General features: G+C 62.7%; 1 protein-coding gene across 1 annotated transcript in view; it reads left to right on the forward strand.

Annotated features, from left to right (window-relative positions):
• Positions 1 to 22768, forward strand: part of CROCC2 (ciliary rootlet coiled-coil, rootletin family member 2) — a 62656-nt gene that overhangs the window by 31998 nt on the left and 7890 nt on the right. Inside the window, 10 exon segments of the mRNA XM_061191501.1 lie at positions 2347 to 2460; positions 5376 to 5519; positions 8588 to 8805; positions 9417 to 9576; positions 10513 to 10569; positions 10600 to 10680; positions 11189 to 11546; positions 11835 to 12016; positions 12809 to 12929; positions 13680 to 13792. Of these exon segments, the coding sequence (XP_061047484.1) occupies positions 2347 to 2460; positions 5376 to 5519; positions 8588 to 8805; positions 9417 to 9576; positions 10513 to 10569; positions 10600 to 10680; positions 11189 to 11546; positions 11835 to 12016; positions 12809 to 12929; positions 13680 to 13792 (1548 nt within the window).

The raw sequence follows: 22768 nt of genomic DNA on the forward strand, positions 1-22768 counted from the left end.
ATACATCCATCCATCTACCCATCCAACCATCTGTCCATCCATCCACATAACCATTCATCCATCCACCTGTCCATCCATCCATCCATCCACATAACCATTCATCCATCCACCTGTCCATCCATCCATCCATCCACCCACCCACCCATCTATCCATCCATCCATCCACCCATCTACCTATCCAACCATTCATCCATCTGCCCATTAATCTACCTGCCCATTTATACATCCATGCAATTCACTGTCCCTCCACTCCCTTGTCCATCATCCATCTGTTCACTTGAATATCCATCCTTTATTCACACACCCAGCTGTCTACCCACATACATGGCCATCTATTAACATACCCAATTGTCTATTCACACACCTGACCATAAATCTATCCCTCAACTTGCTTAAACATCCATCCAACTATCCATCCACTCACCTGATCATCCATCTATTCAACCACTCACTCAACAGTCATCCATCCATTCACTTAAAGATCCTTCCCTCTGTCCACACACTCAGCTGCCCATCCATATCCACTGATTATCCATGTGTCTGATTATCCCTCCATCCATCTGATCAGCCAGCCAGCCAGGCATCACTGTGTCCACCCATCAGCCACCCACCCGACCAGCCTCCCATCCCACAGGCTGTTGGAATTCAGACACTGGGCAGGTAAAAGCTACCCTCCGAGTCCAGGCTGTTCCAGCATTCCGTGCCACCCTGAAGCATGCACTGTTGAGTGAATGGAACAGACAAGTAAACACATTCATGTGGGTTGTCACACTGTGACAGGACTCTCAGATGTTGGTACAAACTACAGATTGCGGGAGAAGAGTTACAGTAGCAGGAGTAACCAAGGTTTATTGTCAGACTCTGCATCTCTAGTTTGATTCTCACAATGCTGTGAGGTGCACGCTCTTATCGGCCCCCTTTGACTGGTGGGAAACAGAGATTCACAGACGGTGAATAACTTGGCCAGGGTGGCACGGTACACCTGCTGGGCAGTGGGGACCGTGTCCTTGGCCACTCCGCTCTCCTGCTTCCTGAAAGTGAGGACGGCGTGTCGAGGGTGGGGTGTGAAGGAGGATCAGGAGGCTGTGGTAGAGGGAGGGCATCACACGAATGTCCGGAGAGGGCAGAACCCCGGTTTCACCTGTTCACTAGGGTGACTCACAGAACTCCAGGAAGCACTACACTTACAATTAGTTTTATTGTAAAGGACACAGGTCAGGGCGAGCCAAGTGGAGAGACACAGGGATGGGCTCTCTCTCCGCAGAGTCAGGGCAGGTCACCCACTGGCACATTAGGGTGTTTACCAGCCGGTAAGCTCCAGGGTTTTATTGGGTGGTGTGGGTGTGATGGACCAAACTCAGGGTCCAGCCCCCTCCCAGAGGTTGGGTGGTCAGGCTGATCTCAGCGGCTCACTGCCCCAGGGTTCTGACCACCTTGTTAGCACAAGCTCAGGTGTGGTCCCAGGGTCTCTCACTTGTGAAATTCCGGGGGTTTAGAGGCTCCCCCAGCACCCAGGGCAAAAAGCAGACACACTCTTTGTTACAAACCTTCTCCCAGAGATTGCCGTGCACAGGCCAGCAAGTGGGAATACACACTCCTACGCCCGCCTCTGTAGCACAAGGATGAAGAGGACGCACAATGTTCTGGGCCTTTCTCTTCTCAGGATCAACAGATCTCAGGTCTTTCCACACTGTGTTCAGAGCTCGATGGTTCTTTTTCACAGCTGCATGACACCCTGACATGTGCAGGATCCCCCTTTGTTCTGTTGGCCTCCCTTCGGTGGGAGTCTTGCTGCCATTATAAATACTCATCGGAGACCCCGAGTGTAGGTCATACACGTCTCCAGGCTGCCCTCCCCTGTGGACCTGGCATGGAGAGGATGTGCATTTGTGACTGACGGGCATTGCCAAATCTCTGCCACCCCACAGCCTGATGACAGAGCAGGGATCCCTCCCACCTCGGGGCTGGTGGGTGAAATGCAGCATCTCTGGGGGCTCACGCGCACCCCCTCACCCTCAGCGACACAGAGCACTTGGGGAGGTTAAGAACCATTAGCGGTTCCTGCTCTGTGCCTGGAGCCGGTGGATGGCTCCAGGGAGGAGGTGGCCCGTGAAGCTCCCTGACCTGCGCTGGGACAGAGCAGGTATTGGGCAGATGCAGGTGGGGTAGGGGAGCTGCCTGAGCGCAGGCTGGGAGGCTGGACCCACCCCGTCAGGATGCAGCTGCCTCTGAGGGGCTCCTCCTCCCAGAGCCTGCGTCCTGGCAGGGCCGTGGCACCCAGAACTCTGCTGAGCCTCTCCTCATAGCCCCCCAGCCCTCTCACGAGCACCCCACCCCGTCGCCCAGGCCCTGTCTCTGAGGGAAGCGGAGACCAGCCAGCTGAGGGAGGAACTGTCCAGGGCCGCGTGGGAGCTGGAGCTGGTGCAGCAGGAGGCCCAGGGCCGGCAGGAGCGAGCCGAGGTGAGCCCGCACCCCAGCCAGAACGGGACACCTGGCCTGGCCGCCTGCACAGCCCAGCAGGGGCGGCAGACCCCCGGAGGCGCCCCCTCCCTGCCTGGTCCCAGGGATGCATCCCCTCCACCCAACCCACCCGAACCTCCGTTTCCCCCAGGGATCTCCAGATGCCCTGCTGGGAGGGGACAGTGTCTCCGCGGGAAGCAAAGGCGATGGGGTGGGACAGGGGTGGTGGGCAGCAGGCCAGTCACCCTCGTGCCACTGGGCAGAAGCCAGAGAGGGGAGGGCCTGGCACCAGAAACAGAGGGGGCAGACCCAGGCTTGTGTCCGCCAGCCCCCCAGCCCCCGGCCTTCCCTGTCTGACCTCAGCTGCCTGTGGCACAGCATAGCTGTAGGAGGCTCCGAGGGCCTCTTGGGTCTGACTCTCTGGAGAGGCCCCTCCCAAAGGAGAAACCCAGCCAGGTAGGCCGGCGTTGTAACTGAGGCAAACGCTCACCGGAAAGGACCCCGTAGAGAATCCCCAGCAGAGCCGGAGGGAGGCATCCGCCGAGGGGCCAGAAGGGACCCCAGCAGGTAGCCGCCCACCCTGGGCCAGTGGACAGAGGCCCACACGTGCATGGAGGCCACTGTGGGCAGCCAGCTGGGGTCACCTGGGGCCCCTGACTCCTCTTCAGGAGCCCACGTCTGGGGGGGACAGGGCAGGCAACAGCAACTAAAACTCTGGGGAGTAAGGGTGGCAACCCTGGGGTCCTGTGCCCCACCCTACGGGCGGGGTTGGGCACCACTGCGGTCGCCGGCAGGGTAGCCTCGGCCTGTTTACAGAGTGGTGCCAGGCCCCGGGTGGGTGATGCGGAGGCCAGGGGGGACTGCTCACGGTGAGGTCGGAGGACAGAGCCCCCCTGCGGGTAGTGGGGGTGGTCGAGGGCAAGGCCGGACCCTGCTGCACACTCTCCCAGGGTTCCAGCCGCACCCAGTCGGCTCAGCTGGGCCAGCGCCACGTCCCCTCTGCTCCCTGCCTTTGTCCTTCCAGCCTGCCCACCTTCCTTTTTCACCCCGGTCCCTGGTGTGTCCCCAGCCCCAAGGGTGCGGGGTTGGATGCTCCCCTGGTGTTGCATTAATGACTCAGTGAGTCCATGAACAAGTGAGTGGATGGAACGCAGGCTGCAGGGCTGGGTGGTGACCCTCTGACCCCACAAGCGGGGCCGTGCTCAGTGACCGCAGGACAGGCCTCCTGGACGAGGGCAGGACGCCCAGATGGCAGGGCCTGGGGAGGCCAGGCAGTTTGTTCCGACCTACCGGACAGTGGGGGGAGGGGCGCTGGGCAGGGGAAAGAGTGTCGCAATTAGGAGTTTTTGCCAGGGTGTTTCCTCACCCCGTCCCGATGCAGCGACCCGGGTCCCCGGGTCACTAGCTGAGCAGTCCCGGGCAGCTCCTGGCACCCGGGAAAGTGTTGCCTAAGAGCCGCGCTCCCTGGAGCCCCCACCCTGCTCTGTCCTACCCCCGAGGCCAGATGGCCCCTCCATGGGCACAGCCGCGAGTGGTGTGGGAGCCCCATGGGACTGGGGCCTCCTTCCCCCTAGCTGCTCCCTCGGCCCACCCTGTGGTCAGGGGGCCAGGAAAGACCCCAAGACCCGGGAGCGGAGGCCCCGGCTCGCAGAGGGGCCTCTCTGGGAGTCTTCCCTAGAGCTGGCTCTGAGTCTCCCCCTGGATGGGTGGCGGGGGCGGGGCCTGCCCGCCAGCTGGGCTCTTCCGGGAGCTCATTAAGGGTTCTTTTGCCACCTCGGCTTGGAAATGGAAATTAAAACCCACTGAGAGGGGAGGGTGGGGAGAAATGCCAGCCAAGGAACACCAGTTGTGGGGTGACCTACGAGCAAGCCCCCCGTAGGTGGAGGGGCTCCCGGCTTTGCCCTGTGGTTCATGACCCCGAAGAGGCAGCCCTTCCCCTTCCACCCCACCCTGGCCACACCACGCACTCACTGCAGCCTCGCTAGGGCTGTCCTGGGGGCACAGCCAGACCTGGCCGTCCAAGGTGACACTTCTCAGTGGAGATGGACAGCAGGGGCCAGGAACAGAGGCGGCACCAGCGAGGCTCCATCCCCGAGAGCAGGAGGCTTGGCCTGATAGAGCCCCAGCCTGCCAGAGCCCTCAGGCAGTGGCCTGCAAACTGGGGGGGGGTCTCCCAGAGACCCAGTGGGGGGCAGCAGGGCACCAGGCCTCCCCGGAGCACAAAGCCAGCTCTGTCCCTCGCCCCGCGGGGGAAACTGCCCCTGGGGGCGCAGACCACCCCGGGGCCAGGTGGTGGGGGTGTGTCCTGGCCAGGAGGCTGGGCTGGGCCTCGGGCTCAGGGTAAGCAGGTGGTGTCTTCGTTCATGGGCAGGAGGGGTTCGAGCACCGCCACGGCCAAGCCTGGCACCCCCTGCTCCAGGTGCCCCTCGGTTAGCTCTAGAGGAGCGTCTTGGGCGCTGTGGCCACAGGAAAGCAGATTCAGGCCAAGCTGAGTCCCGCCCGAATGGACATCCAAGTTCGGAGCGTAGTCGCGTGTCCGAATAGGGATAACCTACGCCCAAGGGGTGCAGGCAGAGCCCCCGACCCCTCCCGGGCGTGTCGCGGGTACTCACACACTTAGAGCCTGGGGGCGTCCCCCAATCCACCCGCCTGCTTGAAAGTTCAGGGGGCAGAGTCAGCCCTTCCCGTGGGAAGCTCCCCCCCAACCCCAGGACCTCTGCCCCGCCCCCCTCACCACTGGGACCCTCAGGAACCAGCATTGGAGGCATTGGCCGTGGTCATCCAGAGCCCAGGCCCACCTTATGCGGCCCGAGCGGGCTGCCCGTCTGGCCCAGGACAGCGTGTGGCTGCCCGTGGGGGCCTGAGCCTACCGCCAGGTGCGCTTGACGCTGCGGCCGGCTTGCTGCTGCCCCCAGGCCGCCATCAGCGCCACGACCGCAGACCTGAAGGCCCTGCAGGCCCAGTTTGAGGACGCCATCTCGGCCCGTCAGAGGGAGGCCAGGGCTCTGGGCGAGAGGCTCCGGGAGATGGCGGCCGAGCGGAGCAGCGCCCGGAGAGAGGTGAGGCAGGGCGGGAAGGGGGGCTCCCGCGAGGCACGTGTGACCTGAGGGGTAGGAGGGGACCCGCATCCAGGACCCACCTTCCAACAAGCCGTGGGGGGACCCCGGGCGAGATGGTGCTGAGCGGGTGCAGCCCGCACACAGCGTGAGGCCTGGACGCCGCCGGACCAGGCCCTGGGGGGCGAGGCCGCCCTGGGCGGGGGGGAGACACGCAGAGTGAGTGGGGTGTCCAGGGGCAGCCACGCGCGGGCCCCGCCAGGGCCCGGAGCCTTGTGAGGTGTCCCGGGGTGGGCGCCAGTCTGGGCCCGGGCCAGCGGAGCTCGGCAGGCAGGCCGGGGAGGTGTTTCTGAAGGCGATTTGACAGGACTTGGGGACGCCGGGAGGGGGAGGGCAGGCGGGCACAGGGATCGGGGCTGGGGGAGGGGCCCCGGGGCCCAGCGACCTCATGCACTCCCCGGGCCGGGCGCCAAGGCTGGCAGGCGGGCGGGGGGGCGGCCAGCAGTGAGGAGAGGGGCTGGGCCCTCCCCCAGCACCCCGAGCCGGGCCAGGAGAGGACGAGAGCGTGATTGAACATGACAGCCTGTTTACTTTGGCCCCCAAAGAGAAAGGTCTCCTTTCAACAGATTTCGAAGTCAGGCCCGGTCAGCGACCACACGGGGAAGCAGAATGAGATTTTAAAACTGGGGGCGGCAGGGGGAGGAGCCGGGGAGACCGGGGGCACGTTTGTGCTCGTGGGTGAAGGGAGAAAGCAAGGCCTCGTGGGAAGTTCAGGTTCCCCGATCGGCCGCCCCCAGAAAGGAGAGGGGCCCCAGAATGGGGACGGGGTGATGGGGAGGCTGAGGCGGGTGAGGGGGCAAGGGGAACAATGGCAGAGAGAGGGAGCCCAGAGGACCCTCCCAGGCGCCAGGCTGGCCCAGAGTTGCCATGGAAACCATAACATTTTCACAGCCTTTAAACTGGAGGAACGTCCAGGCCTCTCACAGCCGTGCCTGAGGTCCACACGCGCGTGCGTGTGTGTGTGCGTGTACCACACGCAACACATACACCTCCTGTGCACATGGAGACCACACCCCCATGCACACATGTGCACACACATGCACTCATGCGTGGACACAGCACTCACACATGCAAACACATATGGACAGCACGTATGTGCAACCAGCAGCACACGCGACTCCGAGCGTACTCACGTGTATGAGCATCACGCGTGTGTGAACGGACACGTGGGCACACGCATGTCTGCACATAGGTGTGGGCAGACGCACACACCACACACTCACGCGTGCTGTGTGCATACACACGTGTGTGCTTGCACACGCATGCACACACGTGAACACGCACACACAGGCCAGCGCCCCTCAGCAGCCCCTCCCCTGCTTTCCCTCCTCCGTGCAGAGCCCTCGGGTCACCTCCCTGCAGGAGATTTCAAAAGAGGCTGTTTATACAATTTCTAGTAAAGAAATAATTATTATAATCACATTAAGAGATTTGGCTGTAAAATTCCTGTAAAAGGGATGGTTGTTCTCATGAGGCGGAGGGCGGGGCGGGGGGGGGCTCCCCCGCGTTTGTTTTGCTTGTTTTCATCTCCTCGGCCCTGGGAAATGAAAACAGCTTCTTTTATGATGGATAGGCCCTTTCGCTGGTCCTTGACCTTCGGGGTGGATTTCTGCTGAGCTCGGCGGAAAATGCTCTGCACAGTTGTGGCTCCCACATGTGGGGGGCGGGAGGGGAGCGGAGGGGGGCCTTTCCCAAAAACAGAACAACAATAACAGCCGGTGGACGCGGGAGCCAGGCCGGCCAGGGGCCTGGACAGTGTCCCGCTGAAACAGCCAGCAAAGTGGGGCTTGCTCTGGCAAACCAGTGCCTGGACATGGCTCCGTTTCTGTGGCCTCCCCTGCCGGCTTCCTCCACCTCCTCCTCTGGGGCACGCCTTCTCCAGAGTGCGCCGTGGTCGGTGGGGAGACCAGGGATCCCGGCCGAGCCCCAGAGCCCGTGCATCGGACTGGGCTGCCCCTTCCCGGGGTCTGCATTCCCTCCAGCACCTCCCACCGGAGGGTGAGCCCGGAGGGCCCTGAGGCAGCTCGTGTCCCAGGGCGGTTAGGAACCCTGGCCGCGCCACCCACGCTTCAGCTCAGCTCTCAGACCCACAAAACCACGGAGCCGCAGGCCCTGCCCGGAAGCCAGGGGGTGAGGAGGGCCCCGGAGCAGGGGATGACACAGGTCCCAGCTCCAGCGCGGTGGGAGTCCCCCTCTGCGCCCGGAGCAGGTCTGGCAGGGGACGAGGACACGCCTGCAGCCTCTCCCCCTCCTCGGGTCAGCTCACAGGGGTGCGGAGTGGCCTGAGGCCAGGGTCCGGGCTGCTGGGCCCTGAGGTCCCCACTGGCTCCACAGCCTTCCCACCCTGGGGCCTCTGCTGCCCTCACCCCTGGGGTTTAGGAGGCCCTCGATTCTGTGGCGGGCACCTTGAACCGTGCTCCTGTGACAGCGACAGCCCGGTCCGGACGGCCCTGCTGCGGCCAGAGGACGCTGAGGGCGCCGTGGCCCAGAGACCTGACCTCCCCACCCCCTCCCTCACCGAGAGGGAGCCGAGGCCCGAGGCAGTGGACGTGCCCGCGGCCGTGCAGGGCTCCGGAGCCTGGGCTGCTGAGGCGGCTCTCCACACCAGGGTGGGCGGTGGCCCGGGGGCCACACCCTTACTGAAGGGGAGGAGCCGCCCGAGGGACACAGGTGGGGACAGTGCCGAGGTGTGGGCGGAGCTGTGTCCCACACAGGCCCTGCTGACCGGTGACCAACGTCCCCAGGGTCCAGGGAAGGAGCGCAGGGCAGCACCAGGGTCAGGAAGGGCCAGCATGTCTCCTGCCAGGGCTCTGGGATGGGCCCCCGTGAGCCGTCCTGCAGCCTCAGCGGCGTGGGCAAAGCCGGGCTGCCTGCTTCTCCTTCGAGCACTTGACGACCCGGGGCGGGGGGCGGGGGGTGGGCACTGGCGCTGCCAGAGCAGAGCCAGAGGCCACAGCTGACCCTGGCCCATGGCCCCCAGCTGGTCCCTAGAGCCGCACACTCCTCCCCAGGCCGAGAGGCTGCGGGCACAGCTGCACGAGGCCCAGGAGGGGCTGGCCGCCCTGCGCCGGGAGCTGCAGGGCAGCGAGGAGAGCCGGGAGGGGCTGCACAGGGAGGCCCGGGACGCCCGCCGGGCGCTGGAGGACGAGGCCCGAGAGAAGGATATGCTGCGGGATTCCAACACCGAGCTGCGGGCCACCATCCGCAGAGTCGAGCAGGAGAAGGCCAGGTAGGGCGGCCGCCCCACAGAGCAGCCCTGGTCCTATTGAGCTGGGCCAGATGATGGTGAAGTGGACACACCAAGCGGACCCAGGGTGCCAGCTGCCCAGCCAAAGGGTCTACGGTGCTGGCCCAGGAGGGGGAGGCTGGGATGCCGCCAGGCCTGTCCTCACCCTCAGGAAGTTCCGTTCAGCAGGGAAGACAGGCCCCAAGTGGCCAGAAGGAGACGGCCCAGGGCTGGGGAGCAGAGGGCGGCCGAGGACCCGGTCAGTGGCTCCGGGATGCCCACCAGAGGCAGGACAGCCTGGCCGGAGCTGCGGCCCTCCCCGGGGAGCAGCGGAGGTGCCGGCGGATGCTGGACACTGGGCCTCTGGGAGCGTGGCTAGAGGGAGGGGAGTGGGGAGAGGGGCTGAGACACGGCGAGGAGCCCGGCCAGCCGGGCAGTCGGACCCAGACAGAGGCGTGCCCCAGGAGGCTGGGCTTCGGGACACTCGAATCAGATGTGGGGAGTGTCTGGCTGGAGTGAGGCGGGCGGCCTGCCGGGTGGCCAGGACCGTCACCTCGGGGGATGCCGGAGCCCCCAGGGAGCTCCCCGGCCCAAGGTCGTGACCCTCTGCTCAGCTTTCAGCGCTCCAAGGAGGAGAATGAACAGCAGGTACTGGTGCTGCAGGAGGCCCGGGCAGCGGCTCAGAAGGAGGCCGGCAAGCTGCGGGCCCTTCTGCAGGGGACAGAGCAGGCACGGGCAGACGCCCACCGGCAGCTCCAGGAGCTACGCAGACAGGTGAGGGGCCGCCCTGGAGCCCACACCCCTCCAGGAGCGTCCCCCCCCTCCCCAGACTTGGAGCCACAGCAGAAGGGCCCTGCTCAGACTCACGGGGTCTGGGTTGGGTCTGCCTGTGGGGCACAAGGACAAGCCCCAAACTTACTGGCTTAAAACAATCATTCGGACGCCCATGGACTCTGAGGGCCAGGGTTCAGCCAGGGCGCCACGCGGAGGGGACGGCTTGGCTCTGCCCCACGAGGCGCACGCCGAGGAGACTCCAATCCACGGAGGGACCGATGGTGGGGCTCTCCCAGCACGTCTTCTCAGGCGTCCGGTGGCTGATGCTGGCTGTCGGGCGGACGGGGTGGGCAGCTCCTGTGGCCCCGAGTGGCCTGGGTTCTTCCCGTCACGGCCGCCTCAGGGCTCAGGGTGAACAGATGGGTACTGCTTCATCCTTTAGCCTTGGCGTCCGAGGTCACGGCCACTTAACACTGACCACCTTGGTCTCAAGCCCACCCAGGCGGGCCCTAGACCGCCCTTCAAAGTGTGCACGCCCAGTTTTGCCAGACTTCTGCAGACAAATTAGTTGGTGAACTGTCTACAGTAGGGACGGGCACAGGCACCCTTCCTCGCTCGAGTGGCCTCTGCACCAGCGTTTTTCACGTCTCTGGGCTCCAGAGTGTCCTGGCCCCAGAGACGAGACACCGGGAGAGGGCATGGAGTGGCCGAGAGAGTCAGCTCCAAGGGCCTGGTCTTGTGGGGGGCACGGCACAGACCCCAGGCTGGAACTGGACTTGGCCTTAGCCTCCTCAAGTGCAGTCTGCTGCCTGGGAGGGAGGCCCCCTCCCGGGCCATGTGAGCAGAGGCAGGGGTCAGGGAGGCCCCCCCAGCCCCCCCTGCCCTCCTGGCACAGAGGCCCAGGCGACGCCCTCAGTCTAGACCCCACACACCCAGGTGATGTCACTGGAGGCCGAGAACCAGAGGAAGAGCCAGGAGCTGCGCCGCATGCAGGTCCGGGGCGCACAGGGTGCACAGCAGCAGCAGCAGAGCCAGCAGGAGGCGCTGGAGCTGCAGAGACTGGCGGCCGAGGCACAGGCAGCCAGAGAGCGCTCGCAGAGGGAGGTAGGAGCCCAGCGGCACCCAGGGCTTCCCGTCTGGCAGGCGCGGGGCCGCAAGCTGGGGGACTGGCTGTCTCCCCCCCCCAGCCTGCGCACTTCCTGAGGGGCTGTGGCGTCTCCGCTTATCCCCCATTCCCTCATGAGTATTCAGAGGGCACCTTGCCTGAGTCCACGGAGGAACCATCCCAGGGGATGGGGGCACAAGTCCGGCCGCGAGCAGGGTCTGCCTGGGGCTGGCCCCACGCAGGCCAAGGAGGGAACAGCCTGGGGCCATCGCCCCGTCTGGCCAGGGTTGTGTGGCTGCCAGTGGGCTCTGCTACCTGCCAGGACCTGCTCCATGGTTCTTGGGTGTCCCTCCCCACCTGGGCTCAGGTGTCCCCATAGTCAGACAGGGGGTGGGAAGCAGGTCCAGGGCCCCCTAGCTGTGACATGCCGAGGAGGGGGTAAGGCCAAGAGGGCTGGGGAGTCTTCAGAGTGCAGGTGGGTCTGGAGCCCCCGAGTCCCTCCCACAGGTCCTGAGGCTGCAGGAGATGCTGGTGGAGGTGGAAGCCAGGGCCGAGGCCCGGGAGAAGCAGCTGGAGGAGGGCCTCTGCGAGAGCCAGGGCGCCGAGCGGACCCTCCGGGCCGAGCTGCACGGCGTCACCAGGAAGCTGCAGCAGGCCAGTGGCACGGCCGATGGCCTCCAGGCTCGCCTGGACAGGGCCTGCCGCCGGGTCGGCAGCCTGGAGCAGGAGCTGGCCCAGGCCCAGGGCGCCAGGCGGGAGGTGGAGGCCCAGCTGGGCCGGCTGTGGTCCACGCTCCGCCTGGGCCTGGGGATCCAGGGACAGAGCCCCATGGCCTCCCCCGAGCGGCCCGGCTCCCCCACCAAAGGTCAGTGTCCTCCGTGGCTTCAGGCAGGCTCCTGTCCCAGCTGTGTCACCCTCCTGGGGCATTCCCCCCCACCCCTAGGGCTCATGACCCTGGGGTTAGGGTTAGGGTTAGGAATCCAAAGGAGGGATGTCTGGGAGCAGATCCAGCAGGAGAGAAGCAGGGGCCTGAACCCTGTGCCTCTCCCCAAGCTCCCCACGGCTGGGGATGGCAGAGAGAAAGGGGGACAGGGCACTTGCATGTCTGTCACCGCAACCCCACCACTCTCTCTCAGTCATCACTGTCCTGCAGGCTCAGAGGGCACCCAGGGTTACCCTGGGCAGCAAAGTGCCAGCGCCCCCAGCCGGTCCCGCTCGCCGCTCCGATGGCCCTCGCCTGCCCCGGGAGACCGCAGCACAGAGGGGGCCGTGGCCTCGGTGAGGGACGCCCTGAGGGACTTGGCGCAGAAGCTGCGGGATGCCCAGCGGGAGCGGGTAAGGGGGGCAGGGAGGACCCGTCCTGGAGGCTCCAGGAGACGGCGAGGAGCCGCTCACTCGGTCTGCTGTCCTTCTGTCTGTCCGTCCTGGATCCACTGAGACCCTGGCAGGACCCTGAGGGATAAATACCAATAAATACCAGCATCCCTCGAAACCCAGCTGCCCCATTGTCCAGGGCTGCCTTCCGTCCTCAGATCAGGCAGCAGTGCCCGTCCTCTGAAGGACCAACCCAGGGGCTGGCCAGGTCCCCCCTAGAGTGCCCCAGTGACCCCACCCTGCTGCCCCGGGGATCCCGCAGGGCAGTCCATGAGCTGCCCCCGCCAGATTCGCCAGACTCGAAGGGGCGAGGGTGGGAAAAGACAGACTGACAGTGACCGGGCCCTGGTCCAGGGTCCTCCACGGACACCTGTTCACCTTCCACCGCCCCCACCCCGGGCCCGCCCGACCAGTGCCAGCCCCGGGGATGGGCTCCAGCCCCACACAGGCCCAGATCCCGGCGGGGGGCCGTCCCTGCAGGTCACCCTGACCCCACCTACGGGCCGGCTCCTGTGCCCCTGCAGGCCCTGCTGCCCCGCTCTGTGTCCGTCCCGCACAGCTGGACACGGGATCCCAGCCGCCACTCCGGCCCTCGGTGCCCCCCACCCCGCACCTGCAGGCCAGCCCAGCCGCCCACTGCCCTCTCCCGCCCGAGCAGCCATGAGCTGCCCCACCCGACCCTCTAGCCCGGTACTTGGCCCTCCACCCGCCCACGCCCACCAGCTGCCCCCTGACCTTGGTTCTCCCACCCAGGATGCCTGGCGCCACCAGGTGGAGAGCCTGAGCAGCCAGCTGAGCGAGGCCGAGAGCGAGCGCGCCCGAGCCCAGAGCCACGCGGGGCAGCTGCAGAGGGCGCTGGCCGAGGCAGAGGAAGGTGGCCGCCCTTCCCCACCCTGCCCTGGGCACCACTGCAAGGGCCCCCAGACCCCACCTCCTGGCACCGCGGGGGTCCGTCCCGGGAGCTGCTCGGGCTCGGGCCACGGGGCCAGACCCCGGAACCAGCACGCCCCCCCACCCCGAGGTGCCCCAGCACCTGGCAGCTGGTGGGTCTTTCTCAGCCGTGGCTTCCCCGTCACAAGGCAGTAAAGTCCAGAGGCCTCCAAGGCCCTCCCCGACCTGGCCCCCAGCTCCTCCGCCACGCCGGCCTCCTGCAGTCCCACCTCTGGGCATCTGCACGGGCTGTGCCCGCCGCCCGGAGCCCTCTTCCCACGTCAGCTCCTCAGAGGGAGGCCCCCTGCCCTGCTGGTCACCCCACCTCCTTTCTGTCCCCCTTCCCCCACTCCTGGGTCTGCCCAGGAGGCAGGCCCGGGCCTGGCACGGAGTCCAAGGGAGGGATGTCTGGGAGCAAAGCCAGCAGGAGAGAAGGAAGGGTGGGGAGGGGCCTGGAGTCCAGGCAGAGGGAGCTGGCACCCCAGACCTGCCCCCGGGGACCTTGAGCTTTGAGGCAGGACGGGAAGGGCAGGGGATTTTCAGAGGGGGGCCTCTCCAGCCCCTACCATCCAGGTGCCGGTCACTTAAACTCACCGAGCCTCAGTTTCCCAGCCTGTGCAATGGGAGGGGCCGTCCCCGGGAGGCAGCCCCACAGACCTTGGGAGCCAGGCGAGCTGCCCCGCTTGCCCCACAGGCCGGCGCCAGGCGGAGAGTGAGCTGAGCAGCGCACAGGCTGCGCGGGCCCTGCAGGAGGAGGCGTCCCCGAGGCTGGAGCACCTGGCAGGCGCGGAGGGGCGGAGGCTCCAGGTGGGGGCGCCTCACACCCCGGGGCAGGGGACGGGGTGGGGAGGAGGGCTTCTGGGGGAGGGCGGGTTCCAGGTCCCCGTGGGCAGCGGCACTGGCTGCGCTGGGCTGGGGCAGGCGGCCCCCGGGCATCGGGCCCCCACAGAGCTCGTCAGGGCCACCCTGGCGGAGCCATCTTTGCAGTGGTCCCAGCCCTTATTTTACAGATTTGCAGACACTGAGTCCTGAGCAGGGAGCGACTTGGCCCCGGTGGCACAGTCGGCGAGGGGCCGAGTCGGGGGCAGACCCCCGGCCTCCCAGGTCTGTGCTTTCGGCGGCAGGCATAGGGTGGCACTGGCCTAGCCTTGGAGCTCTCCAGATGTGTGGGGTCATAGTTATGCCGCCGCGGGACCGCATTTTCTTCTATGACACTCAGACATGGAAGGAGGTTGCACACGGTGGAGTTGGGTAAACATGCCACGTGCTGGCCTTTGGGGTGTGAAGGCGGCCACCGGGGTGAAGCTTTCCGCTGAGGATCTGGGCCTGGGGTGGGGGCCAGGCCTGGGCGGACGGGGGCTGGCCCGGACCCCCCTCACTGCACCCCACCCAGGCCCACAAGTCCAAGGAACCCTGGGCTGTGCTAAGATCCCTCGGCAGGACAGTGCCAGGGCTCAGCCGGGTCTGGGCCGCTGCGGCTCCTTGAGGACCTCAGAGCGCCAAGAACAGCGCACCTGGCTCAGGGGGTACAGGCCCCAGAGGCGGCCACCCCCAGGTGTCAGGGAATCGGGCCCCCCGGCCCCATGCTGAAAAGACGAGGCTGACGGAGACAGCAGAGTGGAGGGGCTGAGGAGGAAACGGGCTCGGGTCCAGGCCCCCCCCTCCCAGTGCCTTGCGAGGAGGGACCGGGAGAGATGGCCTTGCAGGTCAGCACAGCAGTGAGCCGGGCGAGGCCTGTAGGGCCCCAGGGGCAGCCGGCAGGCAGGCCTCCCCTCAGAGGGCAGGTGCGGATGCCAAGCCTGCGCTGACTTGCTCCGTGCGGGGCTCGGCCTGGAGCCTGGTGGCAGGGGCCTGGGTCCCAGGTGCCCACTAGGCCAGGAGCCTCTGAGGAGGGGCCTCCTGCAGGCGATGGGCAGAGAGCAGAGAAGGAGCTCAGCCTGGAAAACATTTGTGAGCTGAGAGGGGATTTCTGTTTCAAAGGCCCCAGTGGCTGCAGCTGCTGGGGAGAGGCTCGCAGGGCTCAGTCCCAGGGCCCAGGCGCCTGGCTGGGGGCTTGGGAGATGCCCAGGAAGTGTGGGGTCTGAGGAAGCAGGGGAGGCGGGGCCAGGCTGTGTTCCATTTTACACGTATGTCCACATGTATTTGTTCCATGCGCATTTGAAAATAGTGTTTCCTGTTTGCAGGTTACACGTTTTGAAATATACCTATTAAACCAACCTTTACATCATTCAAATATTCCACTTTGATTCTGTCTCCTGGATTAATCGAAGCTAAGAATCATGTGTGGAATTTTCCCAAGACAATTTTTTTGGGCAATGTCTCCTTTTATCTCTAAGGGTCTGTAATTTCTAGATCTCTCCGACACGCTCTCTCTAACGTTTGCTTACTGGTCTGGAGGCCTCTGTGCCCTGCTCCGTGCTATTTGTCTTGAATTCTACTCTGCCCGACGCTGGCAGCGCCCCCACCGTCTCCTGACCCTGGCCTCTGCACTTCGCTCTGTAGGTTTTCGGCCATCGTTTCATCAGCCTGGCTTTGGTTACAATTCTACCTTAGAGTCTTTCCCTTTCGCAGGAGAATTTGCCCCACTTACAAGTTTTGTGATAACTTATGCTCTGTTTTTCTTCCATCGCTGACGAGACACCGGCCCCTTTAACGACTCCTCACGACTTCCTTTTTGTCCTTTCACTGTGGGGTCATCTGCCCGCCCCTTCCCTCCAGTGTCTGCATCCTGGTGTCATCCCTTGTCCCATCTCTTGGTCACCGCTCGGGGGAGGGGGAGTGTTACAACAATTGAAGCGTTTTCCCCTAATATTCCGTGTTAAGTGTGAAGAGAATGTGTGTGTCACCTGAGCTCAGGGACCTCCCACAGCCACCCCCAGCAGCAGGGGTTCTGCACCTGTGCCCTGGCTCTGCTCTGCTCTGAGGGCTCCCCTCCTCCAGACCTGCCCCAGCCCCTTCTTGCTCCTCAGCGCCCAGGCGGGGTCCCTGAAGAGCTGGCCCCTGAGTCTGAACCCCACCCCACCCCCTGCCCGCGTCTGCCGTTATGCTCACAGCAGCCCCCGCCGGCATCCTCCTTTCTGACGGCCCAGCTGCGAGTCACCATGGACGGCTGACTTCACTCCACGTGTGAGGCCCTGTCCTTGGCCAGAAGTCCCGCTGGCCTGCCTGCCTGCCTGCCTGCCTGCGGGGCTGGGCTCCCTCCGGGCTCCCACACTTGGGAGGCTGGGTCCACCCTCCTGAGGCTCCGGGAAGCATCCCCGCGCAGCCGCGGGACTAGGTCCCGTTTCCCAGCTGTCTTCTGGACGCCTTCTCATAGGCTGCCCCCGCCACCCCCCCCACCCCCCACGCCACGCTTGCCGCCCCGCCGGCCTATGGCCCTGTAATGGACTAGGCCCACCCACCTGGGTACCCTCCCCTTGGGTGAACTCGGAGCCAATGGGCAGAGCCTTAATTACAGCTGCAGATCCCTTCGCCAATAACCTCACGTACGCGTGGGACAACACCGGCCGAAGGTCACGGGCCATCTCGGAACGCTGCCCTTCACAGTTGGGTTCTGTTAAACACGTCAGCTGAGCTCTTCGTGAGCACAGATGGCTCCCTGAGTCTGGCTCACGTCCCACCTCTTCTGAGCAGGGCCTGTTTTTCCTTAGATTTCAGGCGCGTGGTTTGCCCTCTGACCTCAGTGTCAGACGGTGTCAAGAAATGTGAGGGTGTTTTAGGTTATTGGAGCTGTTCCTTCCGGAGTAGGAGCCAGAGGGCCCGTCGATCTTTGAAATGTTTGGCCTGCGCGTGGGGAGCCCGCTCCGCGTGCAGGATCAAATCTACCTTCGGTTTATACAGGTTCTTTCCACTTCGAAACCGGCTCTTCCCCTCCCCCCACTCCCTGCAGCCCTCAGCCACCCACCCTGCGCTCTGGGCCCTGCCCTCCTCGCTGACCTCTAACTTCACCTTCTCTTCACGTCTCCCACCAAGGCTGGGAGGACGTAGGGTCTCCGTGGGCTTAGCCGCCCTGCCTGCTCTCCCTGCCGCCCCATGGCCCCGGCTGGCGCTGGTGTTTGCACCGCAGATGGTTCGTTCCCTGGCTCCCCCCTGGGCTCACCTTCTCGAGAACATCAGTTACCGTTTTCTGACACGATTACCCTTTCTTGCAATAACTCTGTTCTCTTTTTGATTCGAGGCCCTCAGATCAGATTGCGTGGACCGACTGCTCTCCTGAATCACAGTTGACCGCGTGCGACTCACGTAGTGATTCTTCTTCCTCCTTTTGAGAAGGGGGTCTGGTCTTGTTCCGAGTTGGGGGTGCAGAGGAACCCATCAGGGGCTTCACGCGTCTCTGGCCAGATGTTTCAAGCCCCAAGGAGAGGCAGAGAGGAAGAGTCCAAGGGGAGACGTGGGGAGCAACGGCAGAGACATCACTGAGTCCCCACCAGAACTTTCTGTTCCAGGAAAAGGGAGGGTGAGGGCCCCGACCCCAGGGCTGAGCTGCGGGGGTGTCCTCAGGCTCCCCCCCACCCCCCGGCACTTGCCTGCCAGGGGAGTGGGGGCCTTCCTGGTGCCTCACCCACCGTGACCCTCGTCCCTGGAGGCCTCCCCTCCACACCCCCGCTGCCCCCTCCAGCCCCGGCCTTTGAGGGTCCCACGTGGGGTCTCCACACGGGGCGCAGACGGCTCTGCTGGATGTTGTTCACATATCCTCTACCCCTGTTCATTTTTCTGCTTGATCAAGTTTTTAGCAAAGTGTGTGTGCTAAAATCTATCCATCGTTTGTCCAATTTGTCTAAGAATTCTGGCAATTCTCAGTTATCCTATTTTTAGGCCAGTTGGCTCCATATCCTCTCCATCTTTCGGGAACCCTCCAAGTCCCTGATCTCCAGCTGAGGAAGGTCTCTCTCAATTTTTGTAACCTGTTGGTCATTGCGGTGGGCGCCCGGGAGGGGGTTCAGACACACCGCAGTCACCGGAGGCCCCGGGCACTCTCCACTCACAGCCAACCCAGGCTGCAGCGTTTCCAGCCGGCTGTGGGCTCAGGGTACGTGGCCACACTGCCTGCTGCCCACTGCCTGCACCGTGTCCAGGCCAGGTTGCCAGGCGGCCAGCGTGAGCTAGAGCGAGGCTTGCATTTGACAACATCTTTCACTCTCATGGACTGGATTTTCCCCTCGTTTCACATAAGCCAATGTGTTTGTCAAGAGAAAGTTAATTAAAAACATATTTTTCTAATTAAATGGTAGGCTGTGCTATGCAAACAGTAAGATTCTTGTTTGAGAGCAAATCCCTCCCTGTTTCCAGGGCTACCCTGGGAATTCAATAGATCAACAATGCAGAACCGAACCCCAAGGTTAGGACACGCGCGAACACAGCCCCTGGGGGGCCTGCAGGCAGCTGGCGGGGCCTGAGCCAGCGGGAGGCGCAGCGGGGGGCCTGGCGCCCGCCCACCGGGAGAGACCGCCCGAGGCTGTCCTCGGACCAGCGCCAGGTCACAGCCTCGATGGCTCAGAGGGGCTCACAGCGTCCACCAGCACCTCACACTCCCTCGCACACCCTCCCCTCCTCTCCAGAGAGCTCACCCCCAGGGCCCAAATCCAGCTTCAGTCCAGGTTCTAGAAGCGAAGTGGGGAGCCGCTCGGCCTCCTGGGTGCGCTGTGGCTGGAGTGCATTCCTGATACTTGCTCAAGAATGTCTGTGTTCCTTTAGGGCACCATACTTGCCAGATTTTTGTGTGTGTTGAGTATTTTATCTTCATAAAAGGAATTGGTGAGCTTTCCATCTCTCTACTACCTGGGATCATCTAAATAGCCTCAGAGTTAAGCTTTCTTGAAAGGTTACATTGAACTTACCTGCAAATGCTCTGCCCCCCCTGTCATCTTAAGTAATAAATTTTCATTCCCTCTCCCAGCTTTTCCCTCGCTGTCTGTTTGAGTTTTTCTATCTCTTCTGGAGTCAGTTTTTGACATTTGGAAGTCACCCATCTCATATGTTTAAATGCGTTGCCAGGAACTCGCTCTTCTATTTGGTAGCCATTTTTTATTTTTACACCTGTAGTTAGATCTTATTTGTATCTATAGTTAGATCTGTTTCTGTCCCTGATGTTGGAGATTTTATTTGTCTCTCTTTAACTTGCCAACAGTTCATCTGTTTTATTGGTCTTTTCAAGGAATCAACTTTTATCTCTTTTCTCCTTTTCATCTAGTTTATTCGTTTCAGCTTTTATCCCTATTAACATACTCATTTTTGTTGTTGTAATATTTCTGATTTCTTCAATTGCGTAAGTGATGTATTTACGTTTGGGCTTACTCTTTCAATAGTAAAAGCATTCAATGTTATTGTGTTTTCCCTCATTGTGGTTTGGTATGTGCCCCCATAGGTTTTTGTTGTTGTTGTTGTTGTTGTTTTATTTATTTTTGGCTGCATTGGGTCTTTGTTGCTGCGCTCGGGCTTTTCTCTAGTTGCGGCAAGCGGGGGCTACTCTTTGTTGCAGTGTGCGGACTTCTCACTGTGGTGGCTTCTCTTGTTGCAGAGCACAGGCTCTTGGTGCGTGGGCTTCAGTAGTTGTGGCAGGTGGGCTCAGTAGTTGTGGTTCGTGGGCTCTAGAACACAGGCTCAGTAGTTGTGGTGCACAGGCTTAGTTGCTCCACAGCATGTGGGATCTTCCCAGACCAGGGCTCAAACCCGTGTCCCCTGCATTGGCAGGTGGATTCTTAACCACTGCACCATCAGGGAAGCCCCCCCAAAGGTTTTTAATATGAATTCTTTTCCTTTCTTACCAATTTTCTAGGAGTTTCCGTTTTTATTTCTTCTTTAATTCAAAGGTTATTTAGAAGAATAACTAAACGTTTGTGCCTCTTCTTGTTGCTGTGTCTCGTCTTACCGGAGAGAGGGCTGGCTTTGGGGCAGTTATAATCTTTTGATCAGCTTCTGGATGGATCTTTGCTTATGTTCCTGGTTTGTCGGTTGTTTCTTGGTTGTCGGTTGTTTGCTTTCTTGGTTCGGTTTTGTCTATTTGTTTGTGGTATGTTTGGAGGGAAACTGGACAAGCTGATCGCAAAGTTTACAGGGAAGAATAGATGTTTGAGATTTTCTAAGAAAATTTTGAAATAGTATAGTAAAACTGACTGTAACACTGGCGTGGTCAAAGCAGCAGGGGTTGGCACAAGGGTGGACAAAGAGGCAAGCAGGACAGGGCAGAGTCCAGAAGTTTCCAGCTATCCCTAACCGGCACCAGATCCCAGCCTCCTGTCTGGGCCACTGAGGCCCACTGTGGAAAGTAAGGGGCTTGGGTCCCCTTATATTTGAGCACTTCCCAGCGCTAGCTCTGTCCTGTGACCAGCCAGAGGGCTCGTGAGGCTCCCAGAGGGCAGGGCCAGGTGGCCGTGCACTGCTGCCCAGCGCTCACCCACACTGGACACTTGCCAGCCGATGAACAAATCGATCCGTTGTCGCCAGTGGATGAAAAGGCTGAGAACCTGAACTCCGAAGGATGCGCTGGGGCCGGCGGCAGGCTCTGTTCTTGTGCAACAGGCAGGGTGCGGAACGTTACCTCTGCCTGCTGTGCTAGTGCCTGAGGCATTTCCAGCCTCTACAGACCCCCACTTTACAGCAGCCCCCATACGGGGGGGTGGGAGAGGAGGGGCGGCCCTCACAGTTCTCCCGTCCTTCTCTTGCTCCCGACGAAAACGCTGTGAGATCGCATCACACCCGTCCGCAGAGGGGGAAACCAAGGCTGGGGGCTGGTCCAAGGGCACGCGCCGAGCCCTGCCTCCTTCCCCAGGCCCGGGGTGGAACCGCAGGAGCCGGCGGTCAAGCCTCCTGCGCTCCTGCAGCTGAACCCCCGCGCTGAGCGCAGGCTTGTGACGCGTGCGTGGCCAGCCGCCCCCCATTCAGGGTCAGGGCTCAGAACCAAAGCAAGCCAGCAATGAGACTGACTCAGTGGGGCAAAGGGAGATGTTCATAAAGGGTGCCCCGTTCAATTATTATGGTTCATTTGAATTCCATAAACGCTGAGTCACTACAAGAGGAGCATAATGCCTCACATGAGTGGTTTGGAGCCTCTTTAAAATACCATGAAATATTTAAGCCATATTTGAAGGAAACTTCTGCTTTTCTACTGGAAAATGTGTACAAACAGAGAACTGTAATTTCCAAAATTGTAAAGAAGGGTGAAACCTCAATTTTAGGTACAAGCATTGCCCTCCTTCCTTTCCTTTAACTTTCTAAACTGACAGACCAAAAAAAGTTCCTACAGGGTCACCGCACCTGTCCCGCCCTCACCCAGCCTGGGACGGGGTTGCTCCCCCTCCTCCTCTGAGCCAGTCCTCCTCTTGTATTTAGTGAAAACGGAGTGGGAGATGGATGCAAAGCCCCCGTAGACACACGGCTCCCGGGACACACCTGCTGGGTCCTTGTGAATGACACGTGTTTGCTGGCCGAGACCCGAAACTTGAGGGCTGAGCCTGGGTGGGTCCTCAGGGGTCCCTGTGCCTTCAGGCGTTCCCGCTCTGGCTCTAGACCCAGTCTCCCTCTTCCTAAACAAGTGCCTCTTGCCCGCCACAACCCACACCCCCCTCCTCTCTCTGCTGGCCCCATCTCCCCTCCCCCAGCCAGGTTTCTGGAAGGGCTGCCCCTCCCCCTCTCCCCAAACCGTCAGCACCGCAACCTCCCAGCACACACATAGACACAGAGATCACCAGCAACTCTGGTCCCTTCCAAAGGGTGCTTTTTGGGTCCACGTCTACCCGAGCCCCTGGAGCTTTCCGCACAGGGGCCCGACCTCTCCCTCCGATCTCCGCCAGCTCTCTGGTCCTCCCTGGGCCTCGCCTCCTCTTCTCTCTGCTCTGAAGTCCACTTGGCCTGGACCCCTTCTCTCCCCCTCCTCCCCCCACCCCCGGCCTTCTCGGTGCCAGGGCCTCCATAGCCACTTTGTCCTGTGACACTGCCCCCGGCGCAGTGACCCCCGGGAGACCCCTCAACGTGCTCCCGCACCCGCTTTCCCATCCCAGCAAGTGGGCTCCGGACACCTCGCGCGCAGTCCAAGCCTGGGAGCTCTCGGGGCACTGCCTGCTCCTCACCTGCCACGCGGCCCTCAGGCTACCTCTCCATCCCGTGGCACGTTCTTCCACTTCTTGGCCCCGTGAGCCCAAGCCGCCGCAGGCTCCGTGTGGACAATCCCGGGGCCCCCAACTTGCCTTCCTCCGCCCCTCACCTCCGCCCCCCCCCGCTCAGCCGCCGCAATGGGGTGGACGCGGCTCCTGATTTTCCAGAGTCTTCTGTACCAAAAGTCACCACCACCTCCTCCCCACCAGACACTCGCGGGCAGGACGGCATCCGTGCACTCCTGAGAGTCCCCAGGCCCCACTGCGTGCCGGCTCCAGCCCGGGGACACCACAGGCGCCGTCCTCGAGAAGGCTCAGAGAGGAGGGGTGACAGGGAGGGGGCCGCGCAGCGGGGGGGGAGCGGGGCAGGGGGGCAGCCGGGCTGCGAGGCCAGGAAGGCGGCGGGCAGCACTCCGGGCTTGGGCAGCAGGGGTGGGGAGGCCTGAGTCACGGGGGTACGAGGTGGGCACAGAGGAAGAAGGCTGCAGGTGGAGGGCGTGGGGGTTGAGCCCCATCCGCCCCGGGAGCTTGGGAGGACTTGGGAGGACTGTCGCGGTCTTTCTTCCAAGGGCTGGAAGCAGGGCAGGGAAAATGGATGTGTCTTCTGAGCCACTCTGACCACAGCGGAGAACCCGCCTTTGCCCAGGCCGCCTGGCCAACAAGGCCTGCTTCTAGGACCCCTCCCACCCCGCCC

This window comes from Eubalaena glacialis, chromosome 1 (genome assembly GCF_028564815.1).
Source record: "Eubalaena glacialis isolate mEubGla1 chromosome 1, mEubGla1.1.hap2.+ XY, whole genome shotgun sequence".
In the NCBI taxonomy this organism is placed as follows: domain Eukaryota; kingdom Metazoa; phylum Chordata; class Mammalia; order Artiodactyla; family Balaenidae; genus Eubalaena; species Eubalaena glacialis.